General features: G+C 35.7%; 1 protein-coding gene across 1 annotated transcript; it reads left to right on the forward strand.

Annotated features, from left to right (window-relative positions):
- The first annotated feature begins 9,417 nt into the window (after positions 1–9,417).
- Positions 9,418–13,108, forward strand: LOC140230116 (uncharacterized). The gene is made up of 4 exons (XM_072310313.1): positions 9,418–9,541; positions 9,646–9,862; positions 11,423–11,512; positions 12,401–13,108. The coding sequence occupies exons 1-4, from the start codon at positions 9,506–9,508 to the stop codon at positions 12,403–12,405; spliced, it is 348 nt and encodes a 115-aa protein (XP_072166414.1). The 5' UTR covers positions 9,418–9,505; the 3' UTR covers positions 12,406–13,108.
- The last annotated feature ends 1,033 nt before the right edge of the window (positions 13,109–14,141 follow it).

Genomic DNA, 14,141 nt, shown 5'->3' on the forward strand with positions numbered 1-14,141 from the left:
AAAGCTACCTTTATCCAGATACTCGCCATGTTCGACAACAATCTATTCTTATGCTTGCTGATGCCAACGCAACTTTTACATAAGGGAAATGCCGACCTTTAACGCAGAAACAATAAAAAATAAAAATCAATAAATACCGCATGGTGTTTGTTTTTTTTCTTTGCTTTTTGCTACTCTTTACTAAGCATTTAATGCCCCATTACTGAATGGCGCCGTAACTTTTAACGTTACTTAAATGCCTTCTTTGAAAATGAGTACAGGTCGGGAATGTGTGTGTGTATGTGTATGTTTCTGTGTGTGTGTGTGTGTGGGTGGGTGTGTGTGTGTGTGTGTGTGTGTGTGTGTAGGTAAATAGTGTGTATTATGAGCGCTGCTTTTAGGAAGACGGAAATGCTGTCAGTGAATCCTGCCTCCCTTTTAGGGCTGATCATGCAGGAGGCTGCATCCCCGCAACAAATTAATGACATGTACAAAATTAAGAGTTTTATCTCAAAACGAGCTAACTCCATTCTTCTTAAATTGAGATGTTTGTGATTAAAACTGCTAAAAAAAAAGAAAAATAATGACAAAGTACAGGATATTTTCGATCATAACGTCTGAAATATTCCTTGTTATGTTACAAGTGAGGTATTACTGGAGAGATTTTAGTTTGCTCGATCTGATGATGGACCTACTTGAAATGTTAAAAGATGGCGCTTGATAGCTCATTTTGCAATAAAACTATTCAAATGCAAGCAACGCTCTTCAAGATGACTTACCATATTCACCGTAGTATCACACTCTAAGAATACAAAGTTGTATATAATATGAATGATTATGTATGTATATATGTGTAGGCCTATATATGAATATGTATTACGTATTATAATCTTAGGTACATTATAGGTATTCATATGTAAAAACAATTCTTATGAACGTGGATAAAAAAAGATAGTAATAATAATTCACAAACTGGTTACAACCAGCACAATAATTATGCAGTAAGTTTTCATCATTGTTGCCGACTGTTACGACACTACCCGTCTGAGAAGATGTTATGGAATTATTAACAGTATATAATTAATTTGTAATGGGACCTTCATTTCCATTGTCTTAATTTATTGGGGAGGTCAATATGATGGCTATTAAGGGTACAGCCAAACATCAATAAAACGTATTTTAAGGCGTAGACTCATCAATTCAACGAAATATTATACAGATTATCATGCAAATTATACTGCAATGGGGATATAGATAAGAACATTGAAATAAATCCTTTATTGTGTTCCCAATGTGTGTACATACAAAAGATGAGACATGAGACAAGATACAACGCGTTTGTAACATGATTATCAAACCATATATCATCCATTCATTTATTCATTTATAATAAAACATACATGTACATACATTCTACACAGAGATTTGACAATATGGTGAAGGGATCATTGAGAAGACTATGTTTAAATACACTAAACAATATCCATAAGGAATTATTTCATTTTTTTTTCAATTTTTTAACCCCCTATGAACTACTTTATTGTCTCAATATCAACATAGTATAACTTAAAAGGCTTAACCATAGTCTCGTGGGGGGGGGGGGGGTTCTGAACATTTCTGTCGTTAACAATTACACAATCAAATGTTGGAGTGTCACTGCCACTTTAAAATGTACTTGTTGAGAGTACTCGATAAAGAATAAATATATCTCTCAGCTGCATGATATTCAATAATTATTGTTCTTCACAGAATAAAACCTCTACGGACTTTGTTTTCTTAACTTTTCTACAAACAATGTAGCTTAATCAGAATCACAACGCAGGTTCGAGCGTCGTTTCTCTTTTCTTTAAAACCAAACAAAAAATAACATTTTCCAGACTAAACTTTATTTGTGCTCTAGAACCTTCATCCATTTTTCAGTTTCATTCCAGCTTGACTTATATACGAGTCTCACATTCATAAAAGAAATGTACAATATCTTCTGAATCTTCCTTACAAACAAACATTTATCACCACTGTTTTTGTTCTGTCTAGAAAGTACAATCAACACATACGCACACACCAGCACACCTTCGTAAAAAACAATCATGATAATCTCTCGAGATTAAAACCACTGCCTCGCTCGAGGAAACCCATTTTCAGCACTACTTATATTTATTTAAAATCGAGTCCGTTCACTCTAGATCAGCTAACATTTTGAGACTGACAAAAAGCTGATTTTCTTTTCCTTTTTTAAGTAAATATTGATGAAACACACTTTCTTCCGCACACGGTCCGCGAAACATAAACTTGAACAAACAAATATCACAAAATTGGCCATACCTAGACACGAAGTCTGCAGTATTTCATCTTTCTCACTCTTTTCCTATTACACAGCACACCATATGCGGGGCTGTGCATGAATTACTTCACATGCAGTCTGAATGTGGGCTTCCATTACATTTTAGCCTTTTAACAGAAATGTACCACTCTGAGCGAAATATCTGTGAAGTAGGAAAACTAATTCGCTGCACTTACAAAGGACGGTAATGCATTTGATATGAATAAATACATTTGAAAAGCAATACTAAACGCAAATTGGTGACACTGAAATTGAAATTGATACATAAAAGCTTTTCTTCAAACAGCCTGATGTGGTGTATATTTCATATTGAATGTTAGAGAATAAATACTTTTCAGCAGGACAAAAAAGTGTGGAACAAATGGAGTCTTAAAAGCATCGTTGTTGCCATTTTCTCGGGCTTATACTTTTGACTTTATACGTACTATAAAGGTATAATATTCGCTGCTCAATTTGGATATTTATTGATTTATATTAATTTGGTCATATCAAATTGAATCAAATTAGACGATGAAAACTTTAAGTTGTATCAATAGAATTCCCTTTTGGACCACAAATATGTTGATTCTTCAAATCAATACTGTTTGTTCAATATTCAAAATCTCACTCGTGGCCTCCGCACTGATTTTGTCGGTGCTGTTGTATGAAATCAAAGTTTCGAAAGTCCACTTGTAATTATTTTCAGTTTAGAATATAAACTGACATTACACAAGTACACAATCAGCAATAGGGAATGTAGCAGTATATATAGGTAGCAGAAGAGTAATAATAGTAACCCAATGTGTACGGAATCCAGGCAAATCGTTTCGTTTAGTTTATCCATTTTCAATAAAGAAAAGTGACAATGTGTAAACATAGCACGAGAAAATAGCAAATTATGCAAAAAGTACATATTCTCAATACGTCGAAATATCATATGAACACAGTGAATCGAGGAAGAAATGAATAAACGTGTACATGCTATTTATTGCGTAATGTTGAAAAAGGAGGGGAAGCTAAAAAGCACAGCTTGTAATAATTATGCTCTCCCTTCAAAACCAAATCCTTTGGAAAGTCTATGGAGATTGCATAATCTCTTTGAAAAAAAAAAAAGGTTATGAACATAAAAGCCACTATTAACCATTTGCAGATAAAAAACAAAGCTTTAGTTTTTAATAGTTCTTAAATGTGAGTAATTCATAGGAACAACCAATGTAAAAATGTTAATCAGTATAATCAATGTTAAGTATTGTTAGATAAAGAAAATGTGAATAATAGTTCTATTTAAATCTTTTCTAGAATAGACCGTCTACAGCTATGCCTCATTGAGAAAATTCGTGATATTTCCTTAAATATATGGCTTAATAGCGAATTTTGTTATATGATAGGACGTTTTCTGATGAGCTTTATAAAATGAACTACACTAATGCACCAAATGTCATAACTTGAACAATTTTAATCCCTGCTCCCAATGGTTTGAGTTTAAGTTTGAGTTTATTTAATTTCACCATTGGTATCTCACTTCAGTCAACATGGCCAATGGCTGTTCTTCTGTGAGTCCGTGTAGTTTAAAAAAACATACAATTACAAAATACAACTTTTTGTACATAGTATAGGAAACAATAAAACAAACAACAAACAAGCAAAAGCAAAACATGCGATATCGTTAAGATACTGAAATAAATGATTGACATACACTTTTACAATTCAATGCAAACAATGTACATAACCTTATTTTCAAATATAGAAATGTAATGAAATAAAATGTTTGAATAATTATAGAATGGTGAACGGTGGATTTAACGCTGACAACATTTTAGACTCACTAAACGCACCATCCTTGTATCCATCTTCCTCCTCTCCTTAAGTCACAACTTACCAACTTTTCAATTCGACAAATAACACTGACTGTAATACACACAAATCCCACAGAGCAGTACTTTCTCTGACATGTAAAGAGGTAATGATTCATCTTCTCGTCGTCATCATCATCATCTTCTCTTTTTTTTCTGGACTTTATTGATCAGAACAAAACATTGTCCTTTTTCATAAATCACATGGCATATGAAGTTTGAAATCACAGAAACAAACATTCATCATCTTCTTACTCTGTGGAACATAAAGTATGGTTTGGTGGAGAGAAGACTGTAGACTCTTGCACAGGAAAGCTGGGGTTCGAATCCTTAACCCTCCTTCCCCTGGGGGACAATGATAACAGGGCCGACCATACAAATCACTAAAGATATCTATATATGGTGTTATCATGACTGCTTTTATTGAGATTGATCGTAGTAATAGTAGTATCATAAGCATTAACATTCTTCTCTTCTCTCCCCATACTTTTCTTTCACTCCCTTATCAACAATTCTCTAATTCAGCAAGTCCCATATATGGCAATTTTGCTCCAGAAATATTCATAATCATCGTTGACATTGAAGATTGGCAACTATCGTATATGCTGCAGTGGAGAAGCGTTTAATGCCTGACTTAGATTATATTTACATACTCTAGTTGTTGCTGTGTCGGACAGACCTCGTGCGAGCTCACAGGTTGCCAGAAACTACTTCTGTTTAATGACATGCATAAGATTTGAATATATCGGTAAAGGTGTCTATTCAGGATTCGGTTGCAGTTGGAAACAGTGCATTTCATTCTTTGTCTTGCTTACATCTGTGCAGAGGTTTCACATTGTTAGCACTTATAAATATGTAACGTTTAACTTGGTAATTTTCTTAGGCTGTAACTCGTCACATATTTTCACACTTACTGTAGCCCCTCTGTCAGAATGCAATATTTCTCTTCGAGGAATATCTCATCTTCATATTGCCATGGGAACTACTATACTATTGTGTTTTTGTTGTTTCGTGTGTTTGTGATGTAGTGTATTTTTGTTAGGCAGCTCACCACAAGGTCTGCTTTTTGAGGTTCTGCCTTCCTTGTACAACATTATGTATGTGATTTACAACATGAAAAGATGGAAAATAAATGTTTACAAACTTGAACTTGATTCACTGAAATCTGAACAAAAATATATGAATAACAAAAATGAACGAAAAAGAAACTTTGATTTTTTTTAAATTAAAATACGATACATTTTGCCATTTGATTGAAAAATCAGTTAAAGATCACGACATTTGGAAACTTTCAAAACTAGATATCGATTATTATCAAAATAGAGATCTCAAATAACCATTTTTTTTTTTGGGGGGGGGGGTAACTCTACCTGATGGAAACCAGTAATAGATGCTAATATTGTAATTGAGAAATATACTGCACTAAACCAATGAAATGTGGTTTCCTGGGGTTCAACGGGTTAAGAGGATAGAAGCGCAGCATGGTGGCCGTGATTGGGCGCCAAAAAATGGACACCCCATCTGTTACGCTGAACACACATTACTCATCTTTCATCTATGTCATCATTTTCTTCTATTACGATGTGCAAGAGTTGATGGCGACGCATCCACCTGTTAATGCGATTTGCAGCAGTGACGGGGAGGGCGACCCTCCCGGCAAATCTGAGGTTGTTGATAGAGATTCATCCAGCATCAAATGCCGCAGGGAAATCATCATTACATTATCTACAGTGAGCACGACAATTAGCTTTGAACACATTGAGCAGCATTAACTCATTTAATACGTCGTTATCGACTCTTTTTCAACTCGTTATCATGTCATGATTATTATGTAAAGATAAATACATCAATGATAAAGTAGCAGTCATCAGCATCACCAACGTCACCATTAGTGGCAATATAATTGTCGTTAAAGGGCTAGTATAGTTTCGGTTCAGATGGGGTTTCAGATTTCCAACGTGTGTGTGTGTGTTTTTTTTTTTCAAATGATTTTCAATGAGAAAGCTTTCATAAAATATGAAAAAGCACATAACTCTTAGAGGAATTCAAAGTCTATTTGATAAAAATTGGTTTTGAAATGGCTGAGATATTCAAAATAAAGTGATCATGATAAAGTTGGGGCCCATCTTTTTATAGGATCGCTTTGTTTTGCCTTGTATTTGGATATCTCAGCCATTTCAAAACCGATTTTCATCAAATAATCTTTGAACTCCTCTTAGACAGAGAATTGTATGCTCTTTTATATTACTATTATCATTAAATTATTTGTAAGTATCTCACAAAAAAGTTAAAAGCTGAATCCTCATCCCAATCTATACTACACCATGATCTCTCTTATTAAAGATTTTATGGAGATGCTTGCATGTCATATAGATATATATATATATATATATATATATATATATATATACCGTCTGTCATGTAGGCCTATGATATAACATTTTAGTGAGTTGACGTGTTTTTTTTTCCAGACCAAATTACTACCCGTCTTTTCTTAAACTTCTAATCTGATATTCAAAATCAAATGACATCTTTCAGCAGCTGCGAGAAAAAAAAAATGCAATAAAACTAAACTTTAAAAATACACAAGTATACAGTTATTGTATGAATCATTTCCGTCATTATGACGTCATCCAGATACGAACAGCGGCTCAGCGTTTAGTCCTGTAATGTGGTATCTACTACACATAATGAGGGCGTTTTCTCTCAGCCTCCCCTTGTCCCGTGACCATTGAAGCGTGTCGTCTTTTGTTCATATAACAGATGCTCGGATTTGACGCTTCTTCCATTCAATAATTCGGACTAATTATCTCCACACCGCCTCTTCCAGCCCGTAATTTTGACTCGTCTACAGGGTAAGGTTACTTTCAAACTTGATCACTGCATTTTTTTTTTCTTTTGGCAATGTCAGTAGCAATCATTATGATAACTGTCACACGCTTCATAAATCTTCCATGTCATTTAAGTATTTGATTCCCAAAAGTTACGCTCTTCGCTCTTTTTGTTCGTCTAAGGGTAAACTCTTGATAGCATGGCGGTACGTTATGGGTTAATCCAAATCGCCCGCCTGACACGCTGTCCTTTGTTTTCTCGGGTTTCTCTGCTCGAAACACAATTAAGAAATTCGTCCGGGAAAGACTAATGAAGATTGTCATCAGACTGCTTGGTATATAGATTGCCCTCCCACTGAGAGGTCTGTAGACGCGAGGGCGACCTAAAGTGCCTGTCATTTTTGATATCATTGTTTTGTCTTACACATTATAAAAACGATCGTAAATGTCATTGAGACACAGTCAGTCCGGGAGAAAGTTTAATATAAATTCTTTTCCCTCTCTCTCTCTCGCTCTTTGTCTTTCTCTCCTTCTTAAAATCTATATCAATGCACCTTTAGGACTGATTTACCTATGTTTCGAGCTTACCTCCTCAGCTTTCGCTTTGTTGTTGTTGCTTTTGTGGGTGTGTTAAAAGAGGAAGTCCGAATGGTTTTCATAATTTCACATTAGGCAGTACATAAATCGACAGCCAAAATGTATGGATAGTGAAATTTACTGCGGTAATTGAATAGAGAAACCAATACTCTGGAAAAGAAATACACTGGAAAAGGGGAAGGATAATCAATCACATATGAGGCTTAAATATCTCGTAAATGAAGCAATGTAATTTCACTGCAATACCGCTTGATTAACAAGTTAAATGTGTATTACATATTATGCATGCTTTGTTCGTGTTTTTCCTTCCTTGACCAAACAATCATGTTTTCTTTTGGTGAAGCTGCCATGTCATCATTCTTGTTCATTGTCCTTTGTTATAAATTTCATCAAAATCACTATAAATCCCGAAATTCTGCACGGAGTATAGCCAATTTATATTTGTTCAAATGTGAAAGTCGGAAAATCATTCAGCGGTCTCCTTTAATGCAGCCTGAAGGGTAAGGTGAGTGTTAACACCCTCCAGGTCCATCCTCTCATAACGAGCTCTCCATTTACGTTAATCCATAGCCTCCACATTCGTTTTGACTCTCATAAGGATATTACATTGGGCGCGGATTCCTCATGTGCTATGGGTTAAAAACTCAATATGTTGTAGGTTAAATTATACACCCTAAAGGCGATATTGACGGTCCTAAAGCATCAGACCTAGTGTCAAACAGTACCATAATTTATTGGCACGTAGATTGTTAGAGTACCTGAGAACTGGCTTTCCTTAATAGTTTCACTCACTCTTTACAGTGGATGGCCGGCATGGATACTAATTTTATGTCCGTTTATTCTGTCATCATGCCAGTGATCTCCGAGAAGAGGAAAACAATGCAGCAATCAAATCATATCAAATCAAAATAATTATCAGGTATAAACATTTTCAGGTAGTCTGGTAGCCGTGGAAAAAAAAAAAAAATCTGACCAAAGCTGTAATTGATTTTTGGTGTATTATTTGTTTACTTTATACCTTGACAAGAGTATAACCTAAAATGTTAATACAATTATTGTTTAGCACCCTTACGCTAAATTGATGAATTTATCAAATAGGAAAAATTCAATAGATACTGTTTGTAAACAATCGAGTGTTTGTTTGTTTTTCCAGTGCTGCAGAAAATATCAGCCCTCACACTGCCTGTCATACGCGTATGACCAACATGGACTTAGCGTCGTGTAGAAATCCACTTTTATGCACTTATTAAGAGTTTTAATAAGAAGGGCGTAAAAGTTTGACCTCTGTTTCAACATTTCAGACACTCATCTGTTATTCATTTTATTTCATCTCATTTCAGAGCAAAGGTATAGAGTACAATATGACATTTGCATATACAAAAAAAATAAGAGTACAATTTGACTTATGCATATTCAAGCGACATTAATGAAGTTCATATTTTTTACAATGAAACAAAGCATAGTTTAAGGAAATGCATAGGCAAATTGTAACTGAATTGTATCAAGGAAAATATGTCGGAACAGTTGATTTATATAATGTTAATGATTGCAATAATAATAATAATAATAATAATAATAATATGATAATAATAATAATAACAAAAATAATAATAATTATGATAATGAAAAAAAAAATAGAATGATAATTTGCAGTTATGTACAGCGCTATAAAAAAGAACAGATTTTCTATCTTGAAGAAAAATACACATGTTCACTTTCTTGGTAACATGTCTGTGCATGCTCTTGTGCAGGCAATGCTATTCTAGACGATTTGTATTGATTGACAAGGGGGAAGAAAATGTATCAGAAGGCGATTGACCTTAGCATGTTGACATTTCGTGAAAGTGGCAATATCCTTGGACTGCACAGCAGGAAGTCAATTGAGGGAGCTGTAAATGTTAGTTTGATTAAAAGTGACCGGGGTCATGATAATGCTTGCTGCAGATCACGTTGAACACAATGTAAGCATAACTGCATTAGAATAACTACAAATGCATTTTTATCAAAAGATGGAGCAGAAGTAATAGTATTTCTATTGTCTTTGCTATTATTTTCATCAATGCAGATTTCAAGCAAGATGGCTTCCAAACTGGTTCTCGCCTTCGTTCTTGCTGCCTGCCTGGTCCTCACGGTAGCCGATTTCGTCGACGACATGGACTTCGAGATCGCCGATGAAGAGGGCTTCGATGCGTACAAGAGGGACCCGGTGGCCGCCCTCCTTCAGGAGTTCGAGCAGGACGAGGAGCTGGAAAAGAGGGGCACTGGGACGGGGCGATTCTTTCGTGAGTTCAAGACAATCTCTTTGGTTCAATTTGAGAACAGAGTAATTTGGTCGTTTTCCCATCGCTGTTCTTATCAAGTAGTCTTTTCTCTACCTCCCTTCTACATCACATGCGCTACGTCAACAGAGCGCGGGATCCAGACCTATACATGATAACACAGTAGGCCTACCCGTTTTTATTCCTGAACTGTCATGCGCTTTGTCTGGTTTCCAACGGTGATAGAGGGCAGTAGATAATGAATAGTGAATAATGTGGAACTACATGTATTATGTTTCAGTTCCAGAGATTAGATAAACAAAATATCCATAATTTTAGTGTGAAGGATACAATTACTTTTCCCTGTGTTCTTTCACATTGGAAATAAATTGCAACTGATTGACAAATTGCCCTACATCGACGTAAATAAGCACTGAATTGATCAGTGCTTTAGTAGTAGCCATGATAAAAAATCATGGGCGTACATACTCGAGCAGGATTCGAACCTACGACCTCCTGATCACCGGACAGGAGTCATCTCCACTAGACCACCGACTTTTCGCCCGAAAGCAAGTGTTGGTACTAATAAATCCTTATAGCATGCAGCGGGTACTGCTTTGTTATTCAAATTCATGATTTTCTTCCGTCGAGATGTTTTCATTGCAACTGATTGACAAATTGCCCTACATCGACGTCAATGTAAGTCTAAAAGTTAAAATTGGTTAAAATTGGTTCGCGTCAATGATTTTAATAATTCAATGATATTAAACAAATTGAACATCGATATTTCACTTTAAATTCAAAAGACCTGAATAATGCAGCCAAAGCGAATGGATGCACTAGACCGGCTTGTCCACTCATTTCAACTTTATTCGTATCGTGGTATAACAACTAAAGAACCTACTTCGAATGATATTCGCAATAAGATGTTATTGATTAGAATTGATTTTGTTTTACGTGACCGCTTATTCATCATAAGAATTGACCTGAATTGAGTTTGTCGTTGACGTGACTGCTATGGGAGCACCGACTTTATAATAGGCAAATGAGGAAAAAAATGCCATGCCTAGGGGGCAACAGCTGGAGCAGGGGGACCTGAACCAGGTATACTGTCTCTGATCATCCGTTGTCTCATCTACTGAGCTACAACTGAGAGATGAGGGGGGGGGGGGGGGCATCTGCTCAGTGTATAGAAAGTAGTGAACCGTATGTAGTAGGAACATGCGAATGACACACGATAACGTATGAAGAGTTTGTTTGCAAAAACCGATAAGTCCATTTTTGAAGATTTTGAAGTACGGCCTCTGTCACAAAATAATACCTTTTAAATGATATATTGGTCACTACATATAAAAGCATATTTTTGAAGTTGTGGTCAAAAGAAGCAAAAATTTTCTTATTATTCTCTTTATTTTTCTTGACCTTTAATCGCAAATATCTCCATTTGGCAAATATGGACTTATCGGTTTTTGCAAACAAACTCTTCGTATTAAAAAAAGAATGTAAAGATCTATGAATTCTAATGAGGGTATTACTTGGCAATGAGTCTTCTTTATTTTCTTTGTAAACCATGTCTTTATCTAGTGTGCCGTCAACCCATGACGAAGGCCGTGTGCAAATGTGACAAGACCATGAGGAGGCAGTCCCCTGGCTACAGGAGGTTTTGCAGAATGGGTGAGTGTCAGCTTAGGGGTTGTCTTAATCAAGTCATAAAACATATCGATGTAAATGTTGTGTGTAAAGGTCCCATGGCCACCTGACCAGCGAATGTTGCCCCGTCTGAGAAGAATATCATACACTTAACAATGTATACAAAGTTTAACTTACGCGATTCCTTTGCTGTATAGATGTTGCAATTCGATCAATGAGAGCTGTTAAGTACTGAGAGTATTTTACCGTAGAGGGCAGCAATCTTACTGAACGTCAGTGGGACATCTCGGATATTTATTAGTAGCAACAGTTGACGAGGGTTTCTGTGTCTGAAGCATGAGGCAAAATAATGAACTCATCTCGGTCCTCTCTCATTGCTCAAACAATTTGTGCTACAAAACAACAACAACAACAAAAGGAACACATCAAACTCAAACATTATATTCTTGCTCCTTTGTTTCTATCCTTATCAAAATATCATCTTTTTTTTTCTTTTTTGCTTCGCTATGCATAAAAAGCACTGACAGACATTTTAGAAATGTAAACTTTCAATAATCTCTCTCTCTCTCTCTCTCTCTCTCTCTCAGATAGAGAACTGTGCACATCATCCTCCGACCTCACACCTCACTCACGCATACACAAACATACACACGGCACTAGCACACTACAACGCACAGACACACACAATGTACTGTAGTAATACAATTCATGGCCACAGACACAACGCTCACACACACAAAATGTAAACTATCAAGTGTCGTTTTTTGTTGTTGCTGTTGTTGTTTTATTCATGTATACATTTACACGCAATGTATATGCCCACGTTTTACCAACATCTTAATCAGTGTAATCGTTGTTAATATGTTCAATAAATCCACATTTTTCTCCTTTTCTTTTTACTTTCTATTTTAGTGTAAGTTAAATGACTGGGTGATTCAGTAAAAGGGAAAGTGGAGAAACGACCCAATTGGGAGCACGGCTGCCGTCACTACTCTACCCTTATCTCTCCATCACTGGTGGTTCAGCTTTACCTCACCAAACTCGTCCAATCCACCAGCAATACACATGCATCGTGACTACGTTTTGTTTCCTTTAATATAACCGGAGCTGGTATGCCTTGCATGAATACAATTACATGTAGGTCCTACCATTTTACGAACCGAAACCTTCACAATTATTTTTAAATCATAATTCTTGTCATGGTAGATAATAGTCATAATTATGTCAATCCACTTTATTACTGTTTGACAATACAAATTCGTTATCTGCAAACATTTCACGCATGCTTTATCTGAGGCGAAACGTGGTTGCCTGGTTAGCAAGACTATCTTGCACTGACTCCTAATGGATGCCGCCATCAGATTCTGTTGAACAGTTGATGTGTAATGTTGTCAACTTAGTAACCATGCATGTATTTTTGTCAGAAGAACACTACTAATTACATGTTTCTTGATTACATGGTGGGTGACATAAATTGCAAAATGGCAACTTTGATTATTTTATATTTACTAAATCAGATTTATTCGCCCTTTAAGTCTGGAATTGTATGCTACAAAACTGAATGTTTTATTAATCCTCATCGCTTTCATTAGCAGCGTAGACCTGTCGGCAGTATCCATATATCCGAACATTCATCCTAATAAAATGAGCAATATAAACATTTTATTGCCGCGTCATATTCTCGCTTTATTACATTTTGTGACAAACTGGTTTACAGTGTCGTAAATTCGTTTGAAAAAGAACGGGAGAGCGAGAGCGAAATAAAGCGAGAGAGAGAGAGGGAGAGATGAAATAAGATTTCGAAAGGGGAGAAGAGAAGTGTTAAGGGAAGTTGACGAAGAACAAAATAAAGACGCTGACTTCTTGCTTCACATTTAAGGCACGCATATACACAATAGTGTATATATTTTTTCATGAACTTGGTTATATTTTCTCATGTCATACACAATGATACAAACGACTATGGAAATGCCTTATGTGTAGTGTGTGAATTCTGGTTGCTACAGTGTATTACGTAATATATCACATCAAACATACATAGTGTATGTGTAAACATATGTTTTCATAATACACGTTTCCTGCAAAATAAACACTCTATAATTATGACAATGACTCTCACAATATAATCTGGCTCTCATGGTAGAAAGCAGTCAACATTGATGCATTCCATTGCAGCATAGATCGTTTTTGTGCGTTCTTCTCATGACGAGTTTATGGGTGAAAATATGTCACATGTTTCCGCCTTTCACCGTCCTGTCATGTGATCTCGCACGTGATCTCTCACGTGACTGGCATCAGCATTTAAAGTAGTCCGGGCTGTTCTTCACCAGTCTCATGTCGCACAGACACATCTTTCGTCTGACAGCATCGTAGCACACTGCAAGAAATGAATGGAGATAGATAGATAGATAGATAGATAGATAAATGAATGAATGAATAAATAAATAAATAAATAAACAAAATAATAAATAAATAAATAAATAAGTAAATAAATAAATAAATAAACAAAAATATGATTGATAGATAGAAAGATAGATAGATAGATGGATGGATAGATAGAGGGATAGATATAATTAGATAGACAGAGAGAGTTAATGAGAGAGAGTGGAAAGAGTGAGAGATTATAGAATCTAACTGAAAGCGGATATTTGTG

Source organism: Diadema setosum, chromosome 6 (genome assembly GCF_964275005.1).
Source record: "Diadema setosum chromosome 6, eeDiaSeto1, whole genome shotgun sequence".
In the NCBI taxonomy this organism is placed as follows: Eukaryota; Metazoa; Echinodermata; class Echinoidea; order Diadematoida; family Diadematidae; genus Diadema; species Diadema setosum.